The sequence below is a fragment of the Bombus vosnesenskii genome, unplaced genomic scaffold (assembly GCF_011952255.1).
Source record: "Bombus vosnesenskii isolate JDL3184/JDL3185 unplaced genomic scaffold, Bvos_JDL3184-5_v1.1 scf7180000013264, whole genome shotgun sequence".
In the NCBI taxonomy this organism is placed as follows: domain Eukaryota; kingdom Metazoa; phylum Arthropoda; class Insecta; order Hymenoptera; family Apidae; genus Bombus; species Bombus vosnesenskii.
The window spans coordinates 5,385,168-5,412,196 of NW_022882924.1; the positions used below are offsets into that span (position 1 = coordinate 5,385,168).

A 27,029-nucleotide genomic window follows, 5' to 3' on the forward strand; every position below is an offset into this window, starting at 1 on the left:
GCAGTATGCTCGCGCCGCGGATACGCGCCGCACGTTCCTCGCTCGAGTCCTTGCACACAGTGAGCAAGCACACAGCACAGGGGTTCAACGACTACGTTAGCGACGTACTCGCGTACTCGAGCCACTCGATCTTCCTATTGCTTCCGATTTGTCACCGATCCGAACCCAGCCCAAAAGGATTTTGATTCACTCCGTTTGGCCGCGGCCGTAGGAACATGACATTCCACTGCTATCTCAAGGGAAACTCTGATTGTGAGGTCTCGCGCGTTAAACTTGCTCGGTGGTTGACCCTTGCCTCTCCTTCTAATCGTTTCGCGACCTGACACCTGTCATGACCGACTCTCGCCCAACGACTTGCCACTGCATTTACTCGTTTACCTCGTTCTATCCATTTAACTCGCTAAAATGAAAAGTTAGCTCGAAGAACGAAATACTTGTAAACGAAAGAACGGACAAAATTATCGTTTTATACCTCTTCGTACAAACAATATGGAAATAGAAAACTTTGGTGCGTCTGAACGCGCGATGTTTGCATCATTATCCGTGGTAATGATTGAAAAATTAAAGGAATAACTTGGTTTCTTTTTTAACTAATCTGATCGACACGCAACTATCGACAATGTTTCCATTACATTACGCGATTCTTAGTTTTTAAATCGATAACAAGAACATGAACGTTCAAAAAAAATCTGCAAATGCTCGAGCACGTTTCTAGATTTCGCTTATCTCAGAGGTAAAGTTACATAAGTACAATTGCAAGCACAGCACTGAAAGAATAATATCTATTTAGATAGAGAGAGAATGGGCGAGGCAGTCGATCGCTTTGTATTTCGATTCCCAAATGGCAAGATGGTGTTAAATTGGAAAAGCAAGGGAGGGGCGTCGATGTAACGAGTCTCCGTTTTCGAAAAATATAACGCGTCGTTCAGCTCGCTATAATCTTTTATCTCGTGACAACTCGTTCGCGTTTTCTCTCCGCTCGAACGTCCACATCTTCGCCTTTTCTGCTTTTAGCGTGCAGCTCTGTATTCGTGGAGAACGTAAAATGACATCCTAATCGTGGATATCGGTGGATCCGGTGGGTAGCGATCAAAATCGTGAAAGTGTACCGATCGGTGCGCCGACGTGCGAGTTTTCGCGCGGTGATGCAGGCTGCCTGATATAACGCGATCGCGTTCCAAAGAAAAACACTCGCGATCAAACGACGTTCGAGTCTTCCAGCAAATTAGAAGGTAAGCAAATATTTTAATATCCTCTTTCTCGTATCGGTACCTGAATTACCCGAGAGAATTCTTCGCGTACCTTGGATCGTGTCAGTGGAAACCTACAAATACCTGGAAAGGTTGTGCATCGTGAAGAAACGATTTTCATCGATACACGATAGAGCTACTCGTAATGAAAAACGAATGAACAACGGGTAAATGTAATCAGGCCATTAGGCTGATAAGCGCTCCGTGAAGTGTCTGCTTATCGGAACTCTAAGCTTTATTTGTAATTATATTTTACTTAAGTATGATTAACGCACTTCTTTGAAGATTAGTCGTTAAACGACTTGGATCTAACCAAGCGATAACGATAGGCGAAGCGGACAATCGTTGTTTCCTTGTGAAAGATTCCTTCTTGATTGACACTGGAAAGATAGGCGATGCTCGAACGAACGCTAATAAAGAATAACTTAACACACAGTGAGCGCGTGTCCACTGACGTTCGTTTTCCGTAAACTGATCCGAACTACCCGCGCAACGCACAAGAGTGCAATAATTCGACGATAATATGTATATATATAATTCTTGATACGTATAAACCTGATACAAATGCTTTATGTTTTTTCATGAACTGTCAGTCACCGAACCGTGTTATTTTTATCGATGATTATCAAAATGATAATGATGATGAGTGAAAGGTTAAACAGTTTGCTCATCGTTGTTGACGCGCCGCGATTGCATACCCCACCTTGGTCACAATTTCTTGCAATCTCACCTGCATTCAATCACACGAATATCTCGACTTCTAACTAGTTGACACTGGTTTCGAGCGGTTTTCATCGATTCCTTGGTATTTGTTGATCGCGAGATCCACACGACAAGTCAGTTAGTTTTTGCAATCGTAGCATAAATAGTTTCGACGCGCGACCTGACCTATGATCGTAAAAACGACGGTACGTTAGGGACGCGGAGCACGGCTGCTCCGAACCTGTCAGCTAAAACGGAAAAACCTGCCTCGAAAACTAGCTGTTTGGACAAAAATTAGCGAAGCGCTGCAAAGAGCGAGCAAACAGACAACGCGGTATCAATTTCTCAATGCAAACGTTTGTGAATTACGCGAGAATTGATTGCGTCTATTTAATCGGCACGCGTGGCCACGCTCACACGCTCCATTTTCTTTTCAAATATCACCTATCTATCTCGAAAGTGGAAAAGACGTCACGAGAATATGAAAAGAGGGAAAGTTGGTCGTTCGCGAGGGGGAAAAGGAATTACTTGGGACATCTGGGAAGTCGAGAAACTCGTAAGTCGATTCTCCCGCATCGTTCACGCGAAAACTCCACCGGGTCATTTGCGTCACGAGACGGAATTGGTAAAATTTGTGAGTCGTGAAACAAAGTTGCACACGTTCGAACGATCTTTCGGAGAGCACGATATTGAAGTATTATCTGAGTGGAGTTGACTTATCAGCGTTAGCTGTGCGTATACGAAACAGCAAATGACCGATGACTACTATCAAACTATGCGATGACTGGCTGACTAACGTTCCTCGACTGCCACTGACCATCGTCGACGGTAAGCCCTTGGAACACAAACACACATCGGCGTCAGCTGGTCGTAAACAGTCGATCGGCGATCATCGCGCTGCTTGGACATACGTAAACGTGCGTATAAGCTACGTAACGAGTGTGAGAGTGGGCGCGCGAGTGTGATCAACCGGTGCAGACCGCGATTCCGCTGTCTGTCTAGCAGCCTGCCGTACCAACGTGCCTTCGTGCCAGCACCGTGCTACCGTACCAGAAAGTGTCTCATCGAGAGTGTATCACGCCCACATTGGCGTTTCTGTTTCCACGTTATTCGAATTCGGCCATGAAGACCGTCTGACCGATCGCCATCCAACTACTTAACCCCATCGTCGTTCATCCGCTCCGATCGTAGCCATCGTATCATCGCAGCTTCCTCGCTCGAGTATCGGAGGAAGAAACGCCGGATCATGAACTGTAACGCCTTCGAGTACGATTCGAGGTAACCACATTTATCCTTGGTTCGATTTACAAGGAATTGGAGGCGCGTATATAAGTACGATGTAAATTTCCAACGACCTTGAACATGCAACAACTCGCGCCTTTCTCGCCAATTTGTGACATAATGAAAACGATCAAGAAGCATTATATTCGAGTTGTTTGACTTTGGAAACAGAAAACGCGAACACATTGATTCGCATAATGAAAGAACAGTGTTGTTCTCTCGAACGTAACTTCTTGATTAAAGGAACAAAAATGATGGCACGGAGGTGCACTTTAACCTCGACGTTACTCAATACGATAGATAGGATCTTTATCGATGGATTGTGCAAGGCTGAATTTTTAGGTACATAGATTATTTTTATCGGCTCGTTTAAATACCGAAAGCATTAGACGCTGCCCCTTTATCGTCGTTCCGTAAATGAGAATTCCTCGTCATATCTATTAGCGTTTGTCGATAGCGTTCTTTCCACATTCCCTAGCATATTTGCACTCGTTTCCGTAAACTCAAATGATACCAGCCTCAAACACTTTTCCATTTGTTAGCGCGTTAAGTGAAGTGACTATACTTTAGAAGCTTTGATTTATCTGTTATCGGTGTTATCACGGTCAATTTTTCATTTTACTCGACTTTGTATCGCTGTACGTCGTCATTGGATTTTTCATGGATATTGGTCTGCAAAATTATATAAAAACAATACACTTCAATATCTATTCGTCTATTTTCGTTCAGACGCGATTAACAAATTGCACGTTAAACAAAATCTCCTGAACTTTGCGTTTTATGCAATTTCACACCGGCAAGCATATCGATATAAAATAAAGCAAACAGCGAACGGAAAAAGCAGACGAAAGTACATACGAAAGAACTTGAAGAAACTAATTGTCCAGGCGATAAGTCACGCTACATCGTTGATATCGAGAACGAGGTGATTCCGAGCCGTAGTTCGCGATAGTCGAATACGAAGCGCTAAACATGTACATGTATCGCGTCACTGTATATGCCTATTATTTTCTATTAGTTCCGCCGTAGTTTTCCAAGTTTAACATGGTAGTCGGTACCACCTTGCATGTTACTATGCTCTTGCAAGTGATACGCGTAATACGCTACATTGCGAAATTTTCTTCGCAGCTCGCCAACGCGCGAGAATAATTTCAATGTTAAAGCGCATCGCTGCTTTTCCGGAACAATGTCATTCTAACGATCTGGTAGTCCAACTACAGTCATTACAATGAGCACTATATACGACGAAGAGACTCCGATGACTTGTTCACCGCGTCTACATATACATGTATACGTCTGTTTGGATCTCGGTTTAGAAATTGATCGAAATTCAACCGATCGCGTCGTCTCTTGGCAGAGAGCCTGCATCGATCGCGATTCTCCTCGGATCTTACGAATCGAGCGACTCATAGCCGACTTGGTCGTCGATTGTTTTGGCGACGACTGCCCGTAACTGACGATTATTTCGATCGTTATACTTTTACGTTTCAATTATACAGACCGGTATCCGCGCGAGCGGCACAGCTTTGTCCCAGACGATAGCCGTTGGTCGAATTACAAAAAATAGCGTATCGCAAGGACTTTTTCATTTGACGTTGTTATCGCTCGTTAATGCATTTCATTGACCGGTCTGATGGACCTTTCCGTTGCTTAGTAATCGTGGATTTCGTGCGCTTTTAGCATCGTCCATCGCACGCGTTTCATTCGCCGGCATTTCGAATTTGTCGCGTGCATCGATCAATTGACGCTTGGCTTCGGTGGAACTTCGAAAGTACGAGAAATTTTGGAAGCCAGAGAATCGGTATGAATCGTCGTATTTCCCGTCTTTTCGTATCGACGAACACCAGATTGACCTCCAACAATTAAACAATTATCGTGTGCTGCCCTCGTTTATTATGCCACTCTCCCTTCGTCGAAGCGGCAGACGAGATCGTCTATTATGTAAAACTACATGTATATGTATGTATACACATAGGTGGGACGTAGATAATCATAACCCGGTAATTATCCACTTGACGGCTGGTAATCCTCGGCTGACTGTTTGACGTTTGTCGCGATCTTGACATTCCGGCAATCGGCCTCGATTAGAGGAAGCTTCTTCGAATGCTTTGGCTTCGTTACACCGAAAATCTGATCGATTCTCGCGGCCCTACTATCTCACCTATTTGGTGAACGCGTTTCCCCGCATCCCACGATACGAAACTTCCACGAACGTTCGTGCTTCGTGGAAATTTAATCAGACGAAGGAGCAGAGAAACCGGTTACGAATTGCGCATCTTCGTTTTACGATTGTATCAAAATGCAACTTGCATCCGTGATAATACGTTTATTGTATTCGTAGTCAAAGATATTATGAATATTCGCTAGGATCGAGTGCTACCGATGCTACGCAGTGATTCAAAGGATTTCTCGCGATATAATGATAGTAATAGTAAAATAGATCATAATTATATCATAAAATATATCATATATTAACAGACCATAAACCAATTATATGTGTACATAACACGACAATCATATAAACATAGCTTGAAAATACAAAAGCGATATCAAACCGCTATCTACACTTGAAGATTACACAAGCTGCATTGCAACGAAGAGATATTTCCGGCAAAAAAGTCGAAGCAGTCGGCAAAGCAATTTGCACAATTAAAAATACGGTGCAACGGACCCGAACAACCGCATCTTGAACGTACATTGTTAATATAAAAAATATTATTTGTCCTATATTGTTAACAATACACTTCAATCTCCTTCCCTCGATCTATACTCTCCGACTTTCCCGTTTGAGAACGTCGTTTACTCGTCCAAAGCAAAGAGAAAATACGAAGGCAAACGTATGGTAAAAACGGAATAATCGATTGCATTTGTACATATAGTTCTTCCGGTAACAAATTCTCTTTCACGATTAACTACTGTCATATATGTACATCTTTATGTGTTTTTCAATGGCCCTTTATTAATCGTCGCGTTCATCGCTTGTTTTTACAGCGATGTAGATGTAATTTATTATTATTTATGATTACACGTAAGTTACTATAAAAAACAGAAAATAAGTTATTACGCGTCTTCTGATCGCGAAATGAGATCGTGTAGCACCATATGAAATCGGATAGATCGTTAAGTTTCTTATGTAGCGCGAAACATTCACGATCCGCTCGTAAATTCTTGTCTCCTGGTCAATGTCGTTCGGAACGTTGTCATCATGTTCGTTGCAATTATTACCCTTAGCGAACGTGCTGGTTTCACGTAGTAGACGGCATCGTATCGGCGAAAAAGCCGCGTTTTTACGATGCTTTATTACACGAGATACATATGCGATATACTCCGAGCTAATCTGCTTCGACATAGCGATCAGGTTGTGTCTATAATCGCACGTGTCAACCGATTGCGCGTATCGCGTGACAGCCATTCGCGATCTTCGTGCAACTATTACCTACGTTAGAATTTCGCTCGTTAGTATCGTCGATGGAAAAACAAGAGTTGCTTCAAACTGACGGATGTCACACGTTTTCATCTATCTACCACGAAGCTGACGCGTCTACGAGAAACGAAACACGAGAGATACAAAGTCAATCGCGTGCAGCACAAACACTCAGAACTCCTGCCATTGTTTCGCGAATACATCGTCCAGCATTGTCGACGTTTATCACGATTAGAGTTCTCGTCGTGCGTAATTAAAAATGCAACGAAGTATGGACCCTGAGGAAATATCTGTCAGCTATGATTCATCGTGAGTGCTCGTATTTGAAAAATAGGCGACCAAATTTGCTGCAAATCGCTACGCGTAAAGATTCGATAGCAAGTAAGCGAGAAGAGGGAAATAAGAGAACGCGTGCGTGCTCGCGCTGCAACACGAACAAAGTACTTCCTGTCGAGGAAGTTTAATTATTATAAAATCGCGTGTGCATCGCCAGTAACCGCGAGCAGACGACCGTCCCCGCGTTACTTCGCAATCCCACGCGCGTTTTTCCTTCATAAGCGTCGTTGAAAGACGAGAATTCGGGGGAACGATTTACACGTTATCGGTACTTTTGTCGAGAGTCGGATATATTCACGCGTCGCTACCGCAGCGGACGAGTCGCTATCGTATTCGTGCGAACATCTGTTCACTTCGATAACGAGCTTACGAAATACACATCTTTGAACGCGTCGCTGCTACTGCGGCGAACGAAGGTAAATCGTTCGCGGTGTATCGAGGCTGTCGAATTGAAACGAAACAACCTTCCAACCTTCGTAGAATCACTTTGTTAAAAGTTTTTGTGATTTCACAAAGAATCAGAAAAATTATCCTAACCATTCGATGATTACACGTGTGCGTTTGATTTATTTTTTAGACCGTGGATGCAGCCAGGTATCGGAGGCGGAGGTGGCGCGGCCCACGTAGGTGGGACAGGTGACGACGAGGCTCCGAAAGATCCCGGTGTTCGGATCACTCATCAATCTTACACCGAGAAAGACTTCGAAGGTATCGAAATTTCTTCCATTTATATTCTGATCTTCTTAAAAGATTCCCACCGATTATCGAAAGCAGCTTTCGCACCTTTATGTTTCTTTGCGATTTAATCGGGCCGTCGATGTCTACCGTTCCAGCGTAGGTCAGCTGGATACACGAATCTGGCTTCGGTGTTTGCTCATAGAACGCGTTGCCGGTGCTTCGAAAATCGTTATTCCGTTTAGCAATGTCGCGATCTTCTCGTCTGCGTTGAACGTCGGGCTCGAGGTCACCTGTCCCCTTGCGATCTTGAACCGTCGACATTCCACAGACGAACAAATCGATTCGGATTATCCGGCTGACTCGTAACTATTCGCATCGACCGACGTAAATTGATCTAGCCACGGTAATAGAGCGGGTGTAAAAGGTTTAAGAAACGTGGAGATGGAAAGAGGCAACGGGATTATAAAGGTCTGTCGGTCGTCGGTCAAAGATAGGGGAGACACCGAGTGTCCTCGACCGATAGAGAAAAGATCGCGGTGAATTTCTCTTTCTGTTGTGCTCGATAGGATTTTTATTATCGATAATCGTAGGAATGTCGTGGAACGTCGACTCGAGAGCCACTGACGCGAGTTCTCTTTCATCTGCTTCCAGGTCACAGAGCGCACACGGTATATGTGGGCGTGCATCTACCAGGCGAAAGGAGACATCGTCGTCATCACAAGCACCATCATTCTCAACGTCAGTTGGGAACAAGCAGTGCCGATAAGGAGAATGTCGACAACGATAGGCCCAGTAAGTTTTCTCCTCGTTTGCGTTTCTGCTTCGTACGCACCCTCGTTCGCTTTCTACCCTCCGTTGGATCTTTCCCTGTGTCGCGTTGCAGCCCCAATTGTTCTAAATCGGCTACTTATCGGACCGCGTTCCAGCTAAAGGGTTACCCGTGTTTTTTTCCTCGCAACTAACATTTCCCTACACCGTTGGTTAATCCATAAAATTAAAACCGCGACGGATCCACGCCCATCGTTTCGGTAAAACGATCGATCGGTTAACGCGCCGTGCCGCACCGCGCCGTCCCAAACTGAGAGAACCAACCTAATCTCGTCTCCTCCGAATCCGTATCATGTGTTTCCCTTTCGGTAAAGGACGACTGACGCTCTCCGACGTAATCGATAACCACCGCGAATAGAAACGGGAGACAAATGTCTCTTGTAGGTCACGAGTTTTCGAGACTAAAGTAGCCTCGATGCTACTACATCGAACTTAGTTAATCGCTCTCGTGCGGCTTCAAAAAGATCTACTATTATAGTTGGCTGAAGAAAGGCACTTGAAGTCAAGATACGAAAGGCTGGAAATTCTCACCAACTTCTTGGTTCGCTTGATTTTCACCGATCCGTGGAGGTTCCGACGAACGAGCCGCGAAAAGTTTCTGACGTTGTGCCACGTCGTTAAGATCGCGGAGCATCGCGAGAAAAGCCGTTCGCGTGCTTTCGCACGGCTATTGTCGGAAATAAAAAAACGAAACAGCGTCGCTACTAGCGGATGCTGAAACGGTTCTTTCGTCTGATGTACGCGCGCGTTCATACGGACCGTAACACTTTGAAAACTACTCCGACGGTTGGTTCATATCCATTAGCGGTGTCGTGTCGTTCAAGTAACTACCGCAGAACGCGCGGCTAAACGTTACATGGTATGTTGCACTTTGCGGCATTATTGAACGATATGTGGCAACCAGCCAACCACTTGTCACGACTTCTCTGGCTGTTCACCCTATCTTTGGCACACTGAATATAAGAGGGTGACCGATATCGGGTTCTGACAAGGGTTTCCAGCCCTTGTCTCGCGAGATACTTCGCGTCCATTCCTTGTTCTTCTTACAAGAAGCTGGGAAAAAATATTGGTAACAAATTCTTATAGAAACGCGTTCACGTATAAGTATGATTCGCGTTTGAGTAATACTAGATCGTTGGTCTGGAAACGTGTCATCCTCCTAAAAATGCTGACCGCAGTTCCTCGATCAACGTTTAATTTCTTCGTCCCGATAAAACAGATTTATATATATATTCATTTGATAAACCTATGATTCTATGCTGAGCACAGTCGTTTAATCTCTATCGACGTTATTTGAATGTATATCGAAGCTATGACTCGCATTTTCTTCCCTTCGCCCCGTCACCCGTGTCACCTGCAAGCGACATTTTTAATTTCGTCCAAGAGAAGCTATTTATGTCGCAAACCTTCTGGCGAATATCAGCCACCTGGCTCCAGGTAATTTCTCGTTGATTCGACGAGATGGCCACGTTTCGAGGTTGAGAAGCCACGCGGAAACACTCTTGTACGACGTGTCGAGTCACCGTGAAAAACGAAACTATGAAAGAGTAATTGGGAGAAATTCGTAGTTGATCGGCGAACTGGCGTCAATGTTTGTTGTATCGTTGACGTTTCAGGACAATTGCTGATGACTCGAAGGAGTCGACTATCTAATATCTGCGATCCCGACGGCGAGATGATACGTAAGCTAAAATACACGTAACTGAATTCTATGTATTCTCGGACACACTTACCAAAGAGATCATTCGTACGTGAAGATGAAGATGGCTCGAAAATTCCATTTCCCTGAACTTTCAGTGTTCGCTTAATCGTTCAGGCGCATTTAAAAAATGTAAGAGAAAGAGTCGACGATTTAAAGAAACAACGAAGAGCAATTATACCTGAGGATCTTGTCAAGGCTGCCGTAATCGCTCCGGCAATTTGGCGAGTTATTACGTTCGATTAGATTCGTAATTTGTACTCACGTTGTAGCATGATCCAGCTCGAAGAAGATTAATATTTATCAGATCAAATCGTTATGTGTACGATATAATGACTCACGACTTGTTCCACTATTTATTGCTGTTACATAAAGAGTGCTGCATTCGTTTGCGTGACGCGATTGCGTTAATGTAGATTATCTTTGCGTAGATATTCCGCGAACCAAAAAGATTGAATTTTCTTACGGCCAGCGAAACGAAACAATAATTTATAATAATCCTAATCGGATACAACCATACGAATGGTCTCGTTAGATATTTTCCGATATGACACTCGACTCTACTTGCGATTACATGCATCACTATAGAACAGCTTGCGATAATTCGAAAAAAAAAAAAATACATTTCTAACACTTTTCTTAAGCGTGTGCATGTGTCGTTTGTCATTATGCACGCAATATTTGCGTTGATCATTCTGCACTGCTCGATCTGATACTAGCATACTTTTGCTCTCAGAGTGCCTCGCATTTTCGAAGGTGAACTTGTCAGCTCTCTTTTCGCAAACTCCACGTTTCTTCCCTACTATTTAACGATGTACGCACAACATTCTTTCGTTGTTCCTACAAACAATGCACTTGAACTGGCTGAAAACATCGTTTATTGCACTGAGAAACACAGTTATAAGATACATACGTACCAGAAGTCATTCGATATTCATTTGAAGGTGGTTGGAGGTCATATCGATATCATCCAAAGGTCGTTCCATCATATCAATGTCATTACAAGATCTTTCATTTCAAGGTCGTTTTGTCATTCGAAAGCCGTATAAAGATCATTCGAGGCGTCATGTGAAAGTCATTTGACGGAGATGGTTTCGAAACCGCTCAAGATCATATCATATAGCGATCACCTATTTGTTTCAGATCATCGTAAGGTTATTCGCAGTTCACCCGATGTCATTTCAATCAACTTTAAAAAGTTACAAGTAGTTGAAATATCTCGATATGGTGTTTTATCAGACGTGTTCTCTTTCTCTGTTTTATATAATGTATACATAAAATGTTCCGTTGTTCCGTTTGTTCTTTTACCAAACGACAAGAAGCCTGATGGTTCACGAAGCACGTCTGAAATTACAGTTACACCGCCAGCCCAGAGGGTGCAGTTTATTCTGGGCGAGGAAGTCGGCGACGATGCACACGAGTCCCACCCCCTCTTCTCCGAGATGGAGGAGCTCGTCAAGGATGGTGACGAGATGGAATGGAAGGAAACGGCCAGGTAGTCGCAGCTCCTTAGAACCTTTTATTCTCGGCAATGACGAAATTCTTTCCCGATATCGGACAAATATAATATTTATCTTGACATTTTCCATTCAGGTGGATTAAGTTCGAGGAAGACGTGGAGGAGGGTGGAAATAGGTGGAGCAAACCTCACGTAGCGACGCTCTCGCTGCACGCTCTCTTCGAGCTGAGGAGCCTGCTGTTAAATGGAACTGTGATGTTGGACATGGAGGCGGCGAGTTTGGAACAAATCGCCGATTTGGTACTCGATAACATGATCAACAAGGGCTCCTTACCGATCGAGGCGAGAGAAAAGGTATGGATAGAGGCTCGTGACCAGACTCTCTCTCTCTCTCTCTGGCTTATGAAATGTTGAAGCGCAAGTTTTAACGAGGAAGCTATTTGGAATACAGGTCAGGGAAGCTCTTCTGGTGAGGCATCGGCATCAACACGAGAGACGCAAGGATAACAACATGTCCAGGCTACCAATTATCAGATCCTTGGCCGAAATAGGTCGAAATCATTCCTCTTCGAAGAGTAAGTTCGCCATCATGCATTTTCGATTAGATCATTCGATGTTACCTGAGAAAAAGGGTATTAATACTTAGCTATCGCGCGTGCGGTCATTTGAAACAAAACGCGTTCCTTCGATTATCCCGATTCGATCAAGCGTATACCTCTTTTTAAGCTCTAAATATTTTCTGCACTTTATTTCTTTTCCCTTTTGCGAAAAATTTAATTTATTTAAGATATTTATCTGTTATATTATTTGTTTACTCGACATTATGCCAAACATGTTGAACGAGAAATTGGAGAAATGTAAATGGTATGTGAGTGGGGTCGAAAATATCCGACAGCACTTTAGACCTTTCAAAATTTCCTCACACTAAACGCGTGCAACACGCTCGACATTTTCAGATTCCGACTGTACTTGTGGTTTGCATGCGTTGTTGACGTCAGATTTACAGGAGCGTCGCGACGCTAGGGACGCCTACGCTCCCTCCGTCGCTCGCAGTAGCAGTTGCCCGAATTCGAATACGGCTCTGCTTTCGAAAGAAGCGAAAGATCTGAAAGGACCGTACCTTCTAGTTCCAGGTATAACGTAGGCCAGACTAAGGCTAAGCAGCCTCGATTGCCTTGGGTTACGGTGCTTTCGCAGCTTTCTACATCCCTTTGTTCTCATTGTCCAACAGTATTCAACCTTTCTCTACGAATAACGTTTTAACCCGCTATTAAACATTAACCTTTATTCACGAATAATTTGTATGAACGTGCACGCAAGATTCGATTCGTTTTCATTTTGCGTAAAAATTCGTCAATATGGTGTACAGTGGCTACATGTGGCTACATGGATAATAAGTCCATCGACTTCGCCTGAATCGATCGTGGTACGAATATTTACACTTGTTTCTTATTTTTCAATCAGACGAATTCGGCATTCCCCACGTGGTCGGATTCACAGCATGGTTCGCGATGTGTCAACTAAAAGGTTAGACTGTCAGGTGGTTATTGTTCTTATAAATTTTTATCGATAGAGCACAAATCAGTGTCTTTCGTACTCTCGTCTACTTGGTAATTTTCTGCATTTCGTTGTCTCTTTTCCCCCCTCTCTCTCTCTCTTTTTTTTTCACGTTCTCGTATATATTCTAGAACCGCAATAATGTAATATTTCCTGACATATATTTCCGTATCGATTGTGCATCGTCTCCCACTATTCGTTTTCCCGTGGACCTCTCGGTGTTCTACAGTAATTAAATATTGCACAGAGCGCGTTCATTATCGGTCGGTCTCGCAAAAGCGGCTCGGAAGGACGCTCGTGTCTGGCGAGTGTCGGCCGTTACTACTGCGACCGTGACGCGACACAGATACACGAGATTCCAAGCAATTCTTTTCACGTTCTCCTGAGATAGAAGCGATTCGAAGGAAGTGCACGATCGCGGGAACGCATAGGTGAACCTTCACAGTACTAATCAGGAGGCATGATCTCTCTAATTGTATAATATGCACGTGACTCAATGTATACTTTAATTACTCGATATACTTTGTACTAGTAACTGTCATACTTATAATCGACTAACGTCTGCCTTTTCAGCGTTCCAACTAATCTTCCTCTCCTGTCTTTGCGATCTTTTATTATTTCCCCTAAACGATAAACGATTACGATCTCGCGAACGAGTTGCGAGTTGGAGCGAGTTTCGCTCGATAGGCAACCGTTGGCGAAACGTAGTGCACTGAATGAAAATGGGATTTCCTTCCTCCTTGGATCCTTCCTCTGTAAATAAAGAACGATCCTGGTGTGTGTTTCATGCTCATTTTTAGTGGAGGAATCGAATTCTGCCCCGGCGATCGCCGGCGCTACAAGTCACGGCAGTGGGCCAGCGCTGAATGCCGGTAGCCGCTTCCTTGCCATACCCGGTAATCCCGGTAAACTGCTTTACTGTGCTTGGCACTTTTCTTATTTTTTAACATATTAGAGAATCCTCTCGTCGCCGTAAATTTCCCGTAGCAAACTATACAACGCTATAATCATATCACGTACTCTCTCAACACGAAAGTCTGAACGACGAGAGAGTATCACGAGTTGTCGGAATCCCGAGTCGAACGAACGCTCCGCGATCATCGAGGTTGAAACGACGATGTTTAAAATAACACCTCTATCGGCAAACGATTATTGAGGGCAAGTGGGAACACGGAAAACAAAATCGACTCCGTCCTCGAGTGGCCGCAGCTATGTGGTCAATTTATCGGAAAAGTTTACCGTATTGGTTACCGTTCGAAAGGATTGAGTTACGTGTTCCTGATATTTAACGAAAGTTCTACGTGCTTCTGCACGGGGAATCTTCGAATTGAAAATTAACGTTCGCGTTAAAAAAGGAAAAGCAGAAGTAATTCCGATCTACGACGTAATCTCTTCGTTCTTCGTTGACCCGCGAAGTCTCTATTATCAGATTCCCGCAACTCGGAAACGCTTTCGACACGTGAACGTGGGCCGCAACTATCTAACTTTTAGCGGTGCTGGATAGAGGTGGTAATTGAGAGGAAACGGAAAAATATGTAGCTCCTCGATTACATTGCCCACGCGACTTCTCGTTGTAATTTACCTTGGGAAGACGCAGTAGGCGGTAAGCTAGATTTCTTTCAGGCCAAGAACCAGGCACCAACGGGATGGATCGAAGTCCAAGCAGCGTGTCAATTAGCCGAAATCACAGTTCGTCCGCCTTAGAAAACGGAGACGCAAATCACAAGGTTCGTAGACTTTAACGATCTCATCCATCATAATCAGACTGTGCGCAGAAATGTTTCTTTATGGTCTTTTCACCAGGGTAATACTCATTTTATGCGGAAAATACCAGCTGGAGCCGAGGCGAGCAACATTCTCGTAGGAGAAGTCGATTTTTTAGATAAAACGCTGTCAGCCTTTATTCGGCTAAGCCAGGCGGGAATAATGGGTGACTTAACGGAAGTTCCTGTGCCAACAAGATTTATATTTGTCCTGCTCGGACCTACGGTAAGATTCGTTTGAAATCTAGACGAAAGCACTTTGTCGATGAGTAAAGCGATTTCAGTTGGAATATCAATTGTAGCGTGCATCGCTAACAGAGCATCGATTGTGTATACCTATCGGGCAGATGTGGATTCTCGGGTAACTCGATGAAAAGCTCCTTTCGCGTAATTAACGTTTTAACGAAGCAATTGTCTACTCTGATTGCCTGGACTATTCTCGATCTCGAGAGAGCGATATACAAACCGATTTTTACCTAGCTTCGGTGAGAGCTTGATTTTTCCAATGATTTGTCGCGTTTCTTTTTCATCAGCGAACGTTTTATCTTTAGTTTATCGACCACAATGAATCTTCAGATGACTGAAGCGATCCATTTCAATCCACTAGACTAGATGAAACGACTTCGAAGCATTTTTGCATTGTGCACAATTCTAATCCTTTATCTTCAATATATTTTTCTTTGTGTTGTAAGCTTTCACCAATCTTTGCTACAGAATCAGTAAATTAATCTGTTTAATCTCGACATAATGAACGGATTCATTTCTTTAATCGATCACTCACCGATGTTTCATTTTAAATCTATTTTAGGAAGGCATTCTGCTCGAATTGAAATCTTTGAAATAAGGTATAACTAATGGTTATTTTCTAATAATATTTTTATTTATATAATGATCTCAAAGGGGTGGTAAACGTGTTGACATCTACCGATCATCAAACAGGTCAAGCCAATATTTATAAACATAATGGGAATGGGTTCATTTAGATGGGAATGATTGATTAGAATCGAATTCATAATACCAAAACATTATAAAACTTCTCAGAATATTAATTTATTCGCTACACTGTGAGATTATTCATTGTTAGCATGTGTACAAATACTATGACAACAAATATAAATAACGGAATAAATACAGCTACAAAACAAGCTCGAAATAATTAATACTTTTTTATTCTGATATAGATTCATGAACATTGACAATTAACTAGTATTAGCCAATCAATAATAAAATCATTTTTTACATACAAGTGTTTCGTTCATCGATACTGATTCGATTCGTTAGATGGTCTATAGGAGATACAGTCGCTCATACTGAAACGGTCTGTCAAAAATATTTAAAAATAAAATTCAAAGTACAGAATCACCATAAATATATTATCCATGTATGTGCAATGTATTTTTATGTATAATTGTTGAAATATTATAAATACGTATGAAATATAGCGAGAAGAAATCTCGTGCACTCATCGTAATAGGTTCACGCTATACAAGTTATCATGCCAGGATCACGTTTTACATAAACAATCGTACGTCCAAATGTCTATATACTAAAAATGTTACTTCTAATTCTACGTTATAACATATTTTACACATTCTTGCACTGTCTGTAGGTTTAATGTTTTGTGATTTTATATTCATAAATTTTCTACACTTTCTTTCACGGATTCTGTTGCTTGCAATACTCTGAATGTCATTATCTCGAGAACTCGATTGTAGATTGTTTTCTGTTTCTTTCTTTCCCTCTGTTTCTACGTTTGTAGACTGTATGTATGTATATAGGTGATTATAACCTCTCGCTGATATTTAAATCCTACTACTACATCTGACACCATGCACCTTATCTAAACATTGTGACAGTGTCAGAAGTGGGGACAGACGGAGCAAACTGAGTTATCTCTTGCCCCCTTCTTCCCGTAACATTCTGACAATCAACTTCTCAACTCATTATACTTTCTTAAAGAATGTTTGTAAATAAAACAGCGATAGCTAAGTTGGTCGAGGCTTGGATTCCTAACCGAAAGTTTCGAATCCTCGACTTTCAATTAATTTTCAGCATCTTCTGCAGCTCTTCGCAATCTATTCGTAGTTGGTACACTGTGTTTATTGCAGTGTGCAGTCCTCTAATGATTCGGAATACTCAGGATGCTCAGGATGATCATCCACTTGTGGTGGGTGTTTGATGTTAGGGTCTCTCCGCATATCTCCTCCAGCTGTTTAACATTAATGAAAAGTAAAAGAGCAAACAAAATTGGGTGATTCATGTGCATTGTGTCTTTTCTCCCATTTTTCAAAAGAACACGCTACTACCAATTGGTATCTCTTCATCTTCTGAAGAAGTTTTAACTACACATACTTATAAGATTTATGTCAGAAAACAATGCACATGAATTTACCCTATTTTATTTGATTTTTATTTTTTATTGAGAAACATGCCAAGTAGTTTCTAACTTTGAATCTATTCTGTTTTTTTTTCTTAACATTTATTCCCAGTTACCACTTGGTTTGTTCTTTACAAAGATCATCTTGTGTTTCCCAATCTTGTAAACTATCTCTTCTAAAATCTGCATCTGCTAAGTGTTCTTTCGTTTGTGGCATAGATTTTGGCCATGTTGCAAATGCATGTGGTCTAGCATTGTAACCAGCATAACCAGGATATACTAGTTCCTTAGTCCTTCCCAGACTTAAACAGCAAAGTTTAGCTGTGATTGATGGTTCTAATTTCATTGAGAAGTTATGGTTATCAGGACTAGATGTAGGTAATTATTTATAAATACATTTCTACAATTATACGTATGTCTGTACTTCTTGGTAATGGCGGTATAACTGCTGGATCCACTCCAATTAGTACATTAGCACAATTAAATTTGCGAATAAAGTCCTTCTATCCAATACCATACCTTTGCTTGACATTCGAAACATGTCACTTTATCACCTTCGCTTATGTAATAGAATCCTACAGCTGCAAATTTTTTCGGTCCAATGTATGGTATATGTCAATTTTCAAAACTCTGAAACCTTGCTGCTTCAAAACGGTAAACAATATTATCTATTTCTTCGCTCGAATGTTGCAGCAACTGGCGATGATAAATATACATTTGCTCGAAGGTTTGAAGTTTGTAACGTTTCCAAAGTCCAGCGTTTTATGATACAAATCATCTTATTTGAGTTATCGTTAAAAGTGTCTTCAAACCTATTTACAAAAAATTGCAACCGTTAAATAAAATATTATTAAAATATTATTAACTTACAATCGTGTTTTCTACAGTAAGCAATAAGTATCTTCCATAGTTCCAGTTTCATTTTATCAATGGTAAAGTTTACTTTCAATTCCATATAATAGAATTGCGCAACGTATGAAATGTGCATATTTAAATGCCGCATTGAATGTATAATCGTGCTCTATATTTATGGAACATGTCACCCCTATTTGATAAAAAAGAAGGAATAGGAGGAGTTCTAAGTTCGCTAAATGACTAACTACCTAATGATAACTAAATTCGCTAATGATAACTAAATTTTCTTAACACATAACGTTGTTCTTAACACATCGCACGTGAACGAGAACTTCCGACAACTTCCTCTTTCTCTCGATTCTTAGTTGTTTCGTGCGTAATAAGTTCGTTTATTGATATCTGGCATTCCTTCTCTATCTATCCTGAACATTCACAATTTCCTTTAACCATAACATACACTTTGTTTGCATCGTAGGGTGGAATCACAGGTTTCCACGAGATTGGCCGTGCCATGGCTACGCTGATGTCCGACGAGGTCTTCCACGACGTGGCGTACAAGGCCAAGAACAGAAATCATCTACTTGCAGGAATCGACGAGTTTTTAGACGCTGTTACGGTTCTACCGCCAGGAGAATGGGACCCTGCGATCAGAATAGAACCGCCTGCTGCTATTCCTTCGCAGGTAAAATATACATGAGAAATCATTCGCAAATCGAGAATTTTATATTTTCGTAATCAAGCATATCGATCGATCTGCTCAGGATGTAAGGAAGCGGCCAAAAGAAGAGAAACCGAAGGAAGACCTAGACGACGAAGCAGACGAGCAAAAGTTGAGGGAAGAATCCGGTCTCTCGAGAACTGGCAGGCTTTTCGGTGGCTTGGTAAACGACATAAAGAGAAAAGTTCCGTTTTATTTTTCCGACTTCAAGGACGCGTTAGCTCTTCAATGCGTAGCCTCTTTTATCTTCCTGTATTTTGCCTGCCTCTCGCCTATAATTACATTCGGTGGTTTGCTGAGCGAAGCCACAGGCAAAAATATGGCCGCCATGGAGTCGCTCGTTTCCGGTTTCGTTTGCGGCATCGGATATGGATTTTTCTCTGGCCAACCTCTCACCATTCTCGGTTCCACCGGCCCGGTCTTAGTCTTCGAGACGATAGTCTACGAATTTTGCAAGTGAGTAGATTCTTACGACGTAAGAGGTTTCGTGGATAACGTAAAAGTATATCGTTATGTTCCTAGGAAATCAGATTGGAACTACATGTCATTCCGCTTCTGGATCGGCTCGTGGATAACACTGATTCTGGTAATCCTCGTGGCCATCGACGCTAGCGCTTTCGTGTGCTACATCACGCGGTTCACGGAGGAAAACTTCGCCACTCTGATCGCGTTTATCTTCATTTACAAGGTACGTGACCGATATTCTCATCTCGAACAACAGGAAAAGTAAGTTTCACTCGCAAAGAATCCGTTTTCGTTACCTACGTGAATCTTAATTGCGCAACAGTGTCCTTCTGCTGCGATACGGGTTAATTGGATATGGTGTAACTGTGTGTGCTTCGCGAATCGCACAATCAGCGAAATCGCCGACATCTGGGTCACGAATCGCAGTGTACGCGTCTAATCGAAGCGTTTTAAGCGGGCTTCGAAACCGTGAGCCGAAAGTTCGATCGACCTCGATCTTGACTAGAGAGTGGCAACAACAATCGAACGTTCTTAAGCTTTAATTTAATTCGTCAGCTTTTAATCGAGAGTATTCGGAGAGGAAATCGACTAAAGATTCACGCGTTTCAGGCCATCGAAAACGTATTGTCCATCGGCAAAAAGTATCCTATAAATACTCATGCGAACGAACCGTTCAACTACGAGTGTTGGTGCAAGCCGCCGAATGGCAGCCTACCGTCTAGCTACGACAACATTAATTGGACGGCGCTCGATCAAAAAACATGCCAGGTTAGTTTAACGTCAGCGTCGAACTACTCGTTAGCCGAAATTACAAACTGCAGCGGCACCTTGATCTTAAGGCTGACTCGATACAGCGTTATATCACTGATGAGAATGTCGTTAACTTTCTTTCAGAGTTACAACGGCACGCTGGTGGGCGATGGTTGCAACCTACCGCACTACATACCCGATGTGTTCCTCATGTCAATTATACTATTCATGGGCACATTCTTGCTATCCGTCGAGCTCAAAGATTTCAAGAACGCTCTCTTCTTTCCATCAAAGGTAGTATTACATCGATCGTCGTTAGCCGCGTGGAAATCAGCGTAAAAATCGGTAAAAGCTAGCGATCAAAGTCTCATTGGTCGCGCGTACCATACAGGTCAGACAGGTGGTCAGTGATTTTGCGGTGATCATCGCGATATTTTCGATGAGCACGCTCGACCATTTCGTGAATATTCCAACGCCCAAGCTCGAAGTACCGGAGGAATTCAAGCCGACGTTGGCCGGTCGGGGATGGATGATCTGGCCTTTCCAAAGCAATCCATGGTGGAGCGCCATCGTCGCGTGTCTGCCAGCTCTCTTAGGCACTATACTGATTTTTATGGATCAACAAATTACGGCCGTGATAGTCAATAGGAAAGAGAACAAATTAAAGGCAAGTGTCTATTCCTCGTTTGAAAAGCGATCGAAAAGTTGCCCGAAAGGCATCGATAAAGTGTATCGTTGGTGTTTAGAAAGGATGCGGCTATCATTTGGATCTGTTCGTCCTTGCGATCCTGATAGAAATTTGCTCGGTGATGGGACTGCCCTGGTTCGTCGCGGCAACGGTGCTCTCGATCAATCACGTGAATTCGTTGAAGCTGGAATCGGAATGTGCCGCGCCAGGTGAAAAACCGCAGTTCCTCGGTGTCCGCGAACAGCGTGTTACACACATTTTAATTTTTTTGATGATCGGCTGCTCGGTTCTGCTCACGCCAATGCTGAGACACATACCGATGCCGGTGCTGTTTGGAGTTTTCCTCTACATGGGAGTTGCTTCGTTAAAGGGACTTCAATTTTTCGACAGAATTTTAATCATGCTGATGCCGGTTAAATACCAACCTGACTATATGTTCCTTCGGCAGGTAAAATAATTAACAGCTAATGGTTCGTGCGTTGCTCAGAAACGATCAGATCTTTCATAATCCACTAATCGTAAACTGTCGTAGGTACCACTGAAACGCGTTCATCTGTTTACAACGATACAGTTGACTTGTTTAGCCTGCTTGTGGATCATCAAATCTTTCAGCAGCACCTCCATCCTTTTTCCTTTGATGGTTAGTCGTTTATCAAATGATAATAAATTAAGATAACATCGTTTCTCAAACAAACGATATTTTATACAGTTGGTGGTGATGATTGGGATACGAAAGTCCTTAGACTTGTTGTTCACTCAACGCGAGTTAAAGATCTTGGACGATGTAATGCCGGAACCAAGCAGGAAACACGCCGAAGATCTACGACAACTGGAGAGCGGCGAGGTTAGCACCGTGAGACGAGTACTAAATATCATCATTGGTCGTAAATAGCACAAAAAAAGTGATCGCGTGGCGAATATTTGCCCCGTGGTCACGGTAACTGTCGGCGATTACGATGAACCCGTGTTTTGCCGGAAACGCAGCGAACGGCGCGATATATTAACGAACGATCATTTGCACGTGGTCTAAATTTTGCTGCACGTGTTCTAGCAGACGGTCCTCCTCGACGTCGTTTTATCGCTGTTTTCGTTAATATCTATCCGATCGAAGCAATAATAATAATATTATTAATAATAATAATAATAATAATAATAATAATAATAATTTGCCATTAAACAACGTGCCTGAACAACGAGAATGGCTCGCACCAAAATTGAAGAAAACAAAAAATATATTCGGTGGTTTCGTAAACGTTTTCGACCAAAATAATTTTCGCACAACTATGCGTGCCAAAATACTCCGACCAGTATTAATTACATGTAATAGTTGTTTCTTCGAATAATACCTAGCATTTTGGACACGACTGTTTTAAAACATAGATAAATTTGTTATCGTAGTTGAATTACATAGATTTGTAGGTAATTGCATATTTACTAAAAGTATACCATCGAAAGATTCGTAAACACGATAATAGTAACATTGCTTACCTTTTGTCGGCCTACGAGATTTTATTAAAACGCGGACGAATCTTCTTTTTGTTTTTTTAATTGAATTTACGAAACGTCGTTACCAGTTCGTGACAACACACGCAAAACTATAACGATGCCAATGTTTCGACAAGCATTTGACACACATGTATCCGCTCGATGTATCGTCGAACACAGATTGCCTACCTTAACATATGAAAATACATTATTGTTTAAGAACACACACAAATCTCTATGTAATCCTAACTCTCCCTTACGAAGCATTTACCGACACGTTTGACACATAGCACACGAGTCAAACACGCCTCGTTTGCATGCAATCCTAAGTTCCCGACACGTGTAGGATACCAGACTACACATCAGATCAGATGGACCTTCAGCATCGAACAGAAACCTTTCCTCGCTGTTCTCGCGTATAGTATCCGTCTTTTTATCAGATATATATTATTTCCAAGCACAAGATCCAAACACCATAACTTAAATACGCAGTTAAGGAGACACGCGCGTTTTTTTGTGGGGAAAAAAGAGGGAGAGGAAAAGGTAAAAAGATAAAGTTCTCTCAGAAAATCGGACAATCAGGGGAAAGTCGATGTGGAAATGAAAGAATGCCAGAGACATAAAGGTACCAGTGGTCGTCGAATCCTGCGGCTGTCATCGGTACGTGACCATAAGCGCACGTCCATAGTTCCTCGGCCTCGAGAATAATTGTTACATTTGTATCTACCTTCCTGCTGAAGATCACACCTTTATTACGCTGAACTTCAGACGTCGTGCACTGCGATATAACAAATTTGATCACGATCGCGATCGCGGCAACGATGGCATAGACTCCGTCCATCGTTCCAGCGATTCGTTCTATCGATACTGTCATTCTGGTATCATTAATAAGCAACAAAACAATTGAGGTGATTCGGCTCTGCACGAGTCACGAAGGCTACTTTCCCACGCGATACCTGCTCGTTCTCAGCCGAATGCAAGTTTCATTTTCTGTCTTTTTTTTTTTCCTTTTCCAGCTCGGACGATGCTAACCGAAATATCGCTTTCCTTTTATACCCAAATCCACCGTTCTTCGAGGTCTGTGGAGTACGGTAGTGCCGAGAGTTTTGCCGAGTTCAATGCATGGCTTGGTTTATTTTCTTTTCCGAGACCAACGAGAATCAAGCGCAAAGCTGAGTTTACGATTTGTCCCTTAGGAACAGAACGAGCCTATGGCATACGGACCGTCGGGAAACATACAGATTTCGTTAGCGAACGGCAACATTATGAAGATCCCAATGGCGAGCATCAATATCAGCGAAGAGGTGAATAAAACCGGGATTTGGCAACAAGTGAACGAAGGCAACGAGAAAACGAAACAAGTGAAACTTATCAAGTACGTGTAGTCGATTAGGATGTAGATAGAGTAACGACGTGAAAACGACGTTGTTAACTTGGCTGGAATTTAGCGCGGGAAAGCAGAAGAAGCACTCGAAGAAGGAAAACCTGTTGATGGCTGACGAGACTACGAGGCTGACTACGATGACCGAAGAGGACGAAGATGACAGTGGAATCTCTATCAAGGTGACAAACGTAAATGACTCTAAATTCTAACTACCACCACGATCACCAAACTGATAAATCACATGGCAAGTCACACAGCAAGAGCACCAATACACCGGCATGCAACATACCCCCTGTACGCTACTGTGAGTAAGAATATAAAAGGGGGCTGCACGGAACCCTCGGAGTCGTCTTAGATAGATCCGTCCTTAGGAACAACGACGACTCTGATAGAGAAGAAGACCTACTTTCGCATCCATTCTCGATTGTATCCGATGCATAGTTAAGTTGCAGCATGCAGTGTTCGCCAATAAGTATCAAAATAGAAAGCAACAGAAAAGATATCAGTGGACTTGATTTTCTTTCTATATGTCCAATTATCAAGATGAAATCGAGCAAAATTTCATTTTTGCATGTGTTGAATTTTATTGTTCGCACTTTCATATTTGATCTATCATTTGCACGCATTTATCGATAGTCGAGTGTAATTTTTCGTATCCATCCATGGATAAGAGAAATTGCGGAGCGATATTATCCGTTGCGATAACGTAATTACCGTGACATATAGTTTTTACAACCGTAACGAGTGGTTGAGTTCGATCGTCGGAACGAATAATTGTCATCGCGGCTCATTCAAAGATTTCTATGTACGTAGATGCTTGTTTGAAACGATTGGCTTCTCGTTAATGCGCTTCGCGAAATTATGCGGAATGTTTGATTTAATCGTTTCAGGTAGACTTGATACGATCGAAGGAAAGCATCAGCCCGTTAACGATTAACGGCACTACTTCGGCCGAGACTTCTGTCTAACAAAAACAACGCTACATTGGGAACGAACGCTCGCGATCATCTTTGAACGATCACTCGATCTTTGAACGATTCCGAAGATTCTGTTTTCCTTTAGTTCCAATTTAAACGGTACAAAGCACGTTTTGATTTTCCTCGTACGCGTTATCGTCCAGTCATGGTAAACGCGATCATAGTGGTCAGGAACAGTCGAGAAAAGTTATTACAAGGACAATATTTTATAGGAAATGGAATTGCACGCGAGATTATCTAATTTCATCGCGTTGTAGCTTGGACGAGTACAATTAACAAACGCCATTGACGGATACCTAGATGTAGCTGTCGTGAACCTTTTATTCGTAAAAAAAGGAAGAAAAAAGAAACGCACACATCATTGAAACTTAAAGTAGAGCGATCTAGATTTAAGATTGGATTTGTTGATAAATCGACGCGTGAATTGTCATCGCTGGATCTCGAATCTATTCTTGTCAGTGCGCAATAACGTATACTTGTAATCTAGCGATTATATGGATTAAGTAGTTTGTGCCCATAGAAAGTACGCCAAGAAAACCCCTTTGGATATATCGACGTTTCCTTCGAGGGATGTCTCGCAGAGGAGCTTGACCGATACGCGTCGTCGATCGTAGAGAAAGCGCCGAAAAGGTCGGTATTACCCCCAGTGACGAGACTCATTCTTCACCAACGCTCATGCAACATTAACAACATTCCTTTAGCACGATTGGATTTTATTAAAATTGTTCGAGTTTCCAATACACGTCAGATACCGGCCAACAGCGACAATATATTCATTATACGGTAAATGTACAGCATCTTTTTTACGCTGAGAATAGGAAAATTCGATTGCGTGGAAGAAAAAATTCGTACGCAAGGATATTAGAGAAGAGTTTTCCATGTTTTTTATCGAAATTTTAGCACGACTGAATTTCCATGCGTAACGCCGTCCCTTGAAGGATGTCCTTTTCGTTCGAAAAAAGGAATAATGAGATTTTTAACGTACTGCAGTCTTTCAGAACATTGCGCGGATCGTTACACGAATAGGCTGTTATTTCTCCTTCTTCGCCGGTTTTCAACCGACACAGACACGGAAACGAACCGATTGGTGCGAGAATATTAGAAGAGAATAATTTCATACGATATTTTTCAAGCGACACGTTATCAGATTATTACACGTTGGAATAAACCTCCGAGGATTTGCAAGTCCGCTCGAGAACTGCGTGATAAGTTCGTCGATAAATGAGATTAGGTCTTCGTATTTAGTGAGAAGATGAGATAGTAGCACTATAGATTAATAATAAAGAGAGGTAAGAGGCATTAATAGGCCTCCACCTGTATATACAACATATATTGGAACATCTCTATCGATATATGTATTATACATACAGCAAAGTACGATACGAAGCAGCCGTTCGTCTTGATGTTACGTGTGTTTGTATAAATTTAAGAAAGAAATCCGCTCGCAGATCTATACACGCTCGCAATGGGAAAGATATTATAGAAGCGCATGCGAGCGTTCTCGATCCCGTTTCAGACACATGTTTGCCATAAGCTAACGGGCTACGATCGTCATTATAGTATTTTAAATGGTTGTGATTAGAATTTTGAACATTTTATGGATGATGTGTAAGTACTTCCTAGTGAAAGAACAGTGATTTCAATAATTTTGTAAATCTTACGCGACGTAAACGAAATTCTGCTTTAAAAGGTTCGCGTAACAAATTATAATAACAGAGCAGTGAATGCGCGTGATACGGTATTCCGCTATATTTTCAATTTACATATTTTTTAAAAATCGCGAACACATTTGCTGCAACTTTTTACAAAGATATCACGAGAGTGTGCCGTGCCGTGTTTAGAAGACCTAGTTTCCTATCCAACGTATCTATTTGCAACGGAATACCGTTAATGATAAAGATGGATACCGAAGTTGAAAGCGTAGAAATTTATTTTAGGTACTGAAATAGAATTTTGTTACAAGCAATAAGTTCAGCGTATATACGCGGAGTTGTTTATCCTCGCATAACATCGCATCGAACATCATTCAATTTTCATCATGAATAAAAGTGTACGTAACAAATAACTTCCTTAATGATTAACTGTAGTTCGTATAAAGAATATACACACTTTGGACACTTACTTCGGTGGTCATAAATGTGTGTATATATACGAACAAACGAGGAAACTCATTGCGAGCAACAATGTATATAATCAGTTGCAATCATATAATTCGCTGCCATGCATGCAATCGATGTATTATTAGTCCTCCTTAACGGAATTGCTGATAAATCCTGATGAAAAAAGAAAAAGAAACAAATACAATATTGATTACCCACAAAGCTCATTTTTTCTCGATTTATTTTCATTTTAC

General features: G+C 42.0%; 1 protein-coding gene across 17 annotated transcripts; it reads left to right on the plus strand.

Annotated features, from left to right (window-relative positions):
* LOC117236846 (sodium bicarbonate cotransporter 3) lies at positions 1-27,002 on the plus strand. 17 transcript variants are annotated; one of them, XM_033500316.1, is made up of 24 exons: positions 2,779-3,230; positions 7,571-7,701; positions 8,323-8,463; positions 10,116-10,181; positions 11,555-11,693; positions 11,792-12,011; positions 12,109-12,232; positions 12,614-12,790; positions 13,122-13,184; positions 14,015-14,119; positions 14,838-14,941; positions 15,018-15,203; positions 18,685-18,891; positions 18,971-19,383; positions 19,450-19,615; positions 20,002-20,160; positions 20,287-20,436; positions 20,534-20,809; positions 20,889-21,278; positions 21,363-21,470; positions 21,540-21,674; positions 23,512-23,690; positions 23,764-23,878; positions 24,590-27,002. In XM_033500316.1, the coding sequence occupies exons 1-24, from the start codon at positions 3,199-3,201 to the stop codon at positions 24,665-24,667; spliced, it is 3,864 nt and encodes a 1,287-aa protein (XP_033356207.1). In that variant the 5' UTR covers positions 2,779-3,198; the 3' UTR covers positions 24,668-27,002. The 17 variants fall into 17 exon arrangements, 16 of the variants coding, with proteins under 16 accessions (XP_033356100.1, XP_033356108.1, XP_033356198.1 ...); XM_033500209.1 differs by lacking the exons at positions 2,779-3,230; positions 13,122-13,184; positions 14,015-14,119 and adding exons at positions 1-257; positions 1,015-1,232 and having other exon boundaries at positions 24,590-24,728; XM_033500217.1 differs by lacking the exons at positions 2,779-3,230; positions 13,122-13,184; positions 14,015-14,119 and adding exons at positions 1-252; positions 1,015-1,232 and having other exon boundaries at positions 24,590-24,728.
* The last annotated feature ends 27 nt before the right edge of the window (positions 27,003-27,029 follow it).

What these genes read in the sequence shown, in the direction of transcription:
- LOC117236846 (XM_033500316.1), top strand. Translation starts at nt 3,199, where the DNA reads ATGAACTGTAACGCCTTCGAGTACGATTCGAG. An exon ending in GCCTTCGAGTACGATTCGAG is followed by an intron (nt 3,231 to 7,570) that starts GTAACCACATTT and finishes TTTATTTTTTAG; the next exon opens with ACCGTGGATGCAGCCAGGTA. An exon ending in TCGATCAAAAAACATGCCAG is followed by an intron (nt 20,161 to 20,286) that starts GTTAGTTTAACG and finishes ACTTTCTTTCAG; the next exon opens with AGTTACAACGGCACGCTGGT.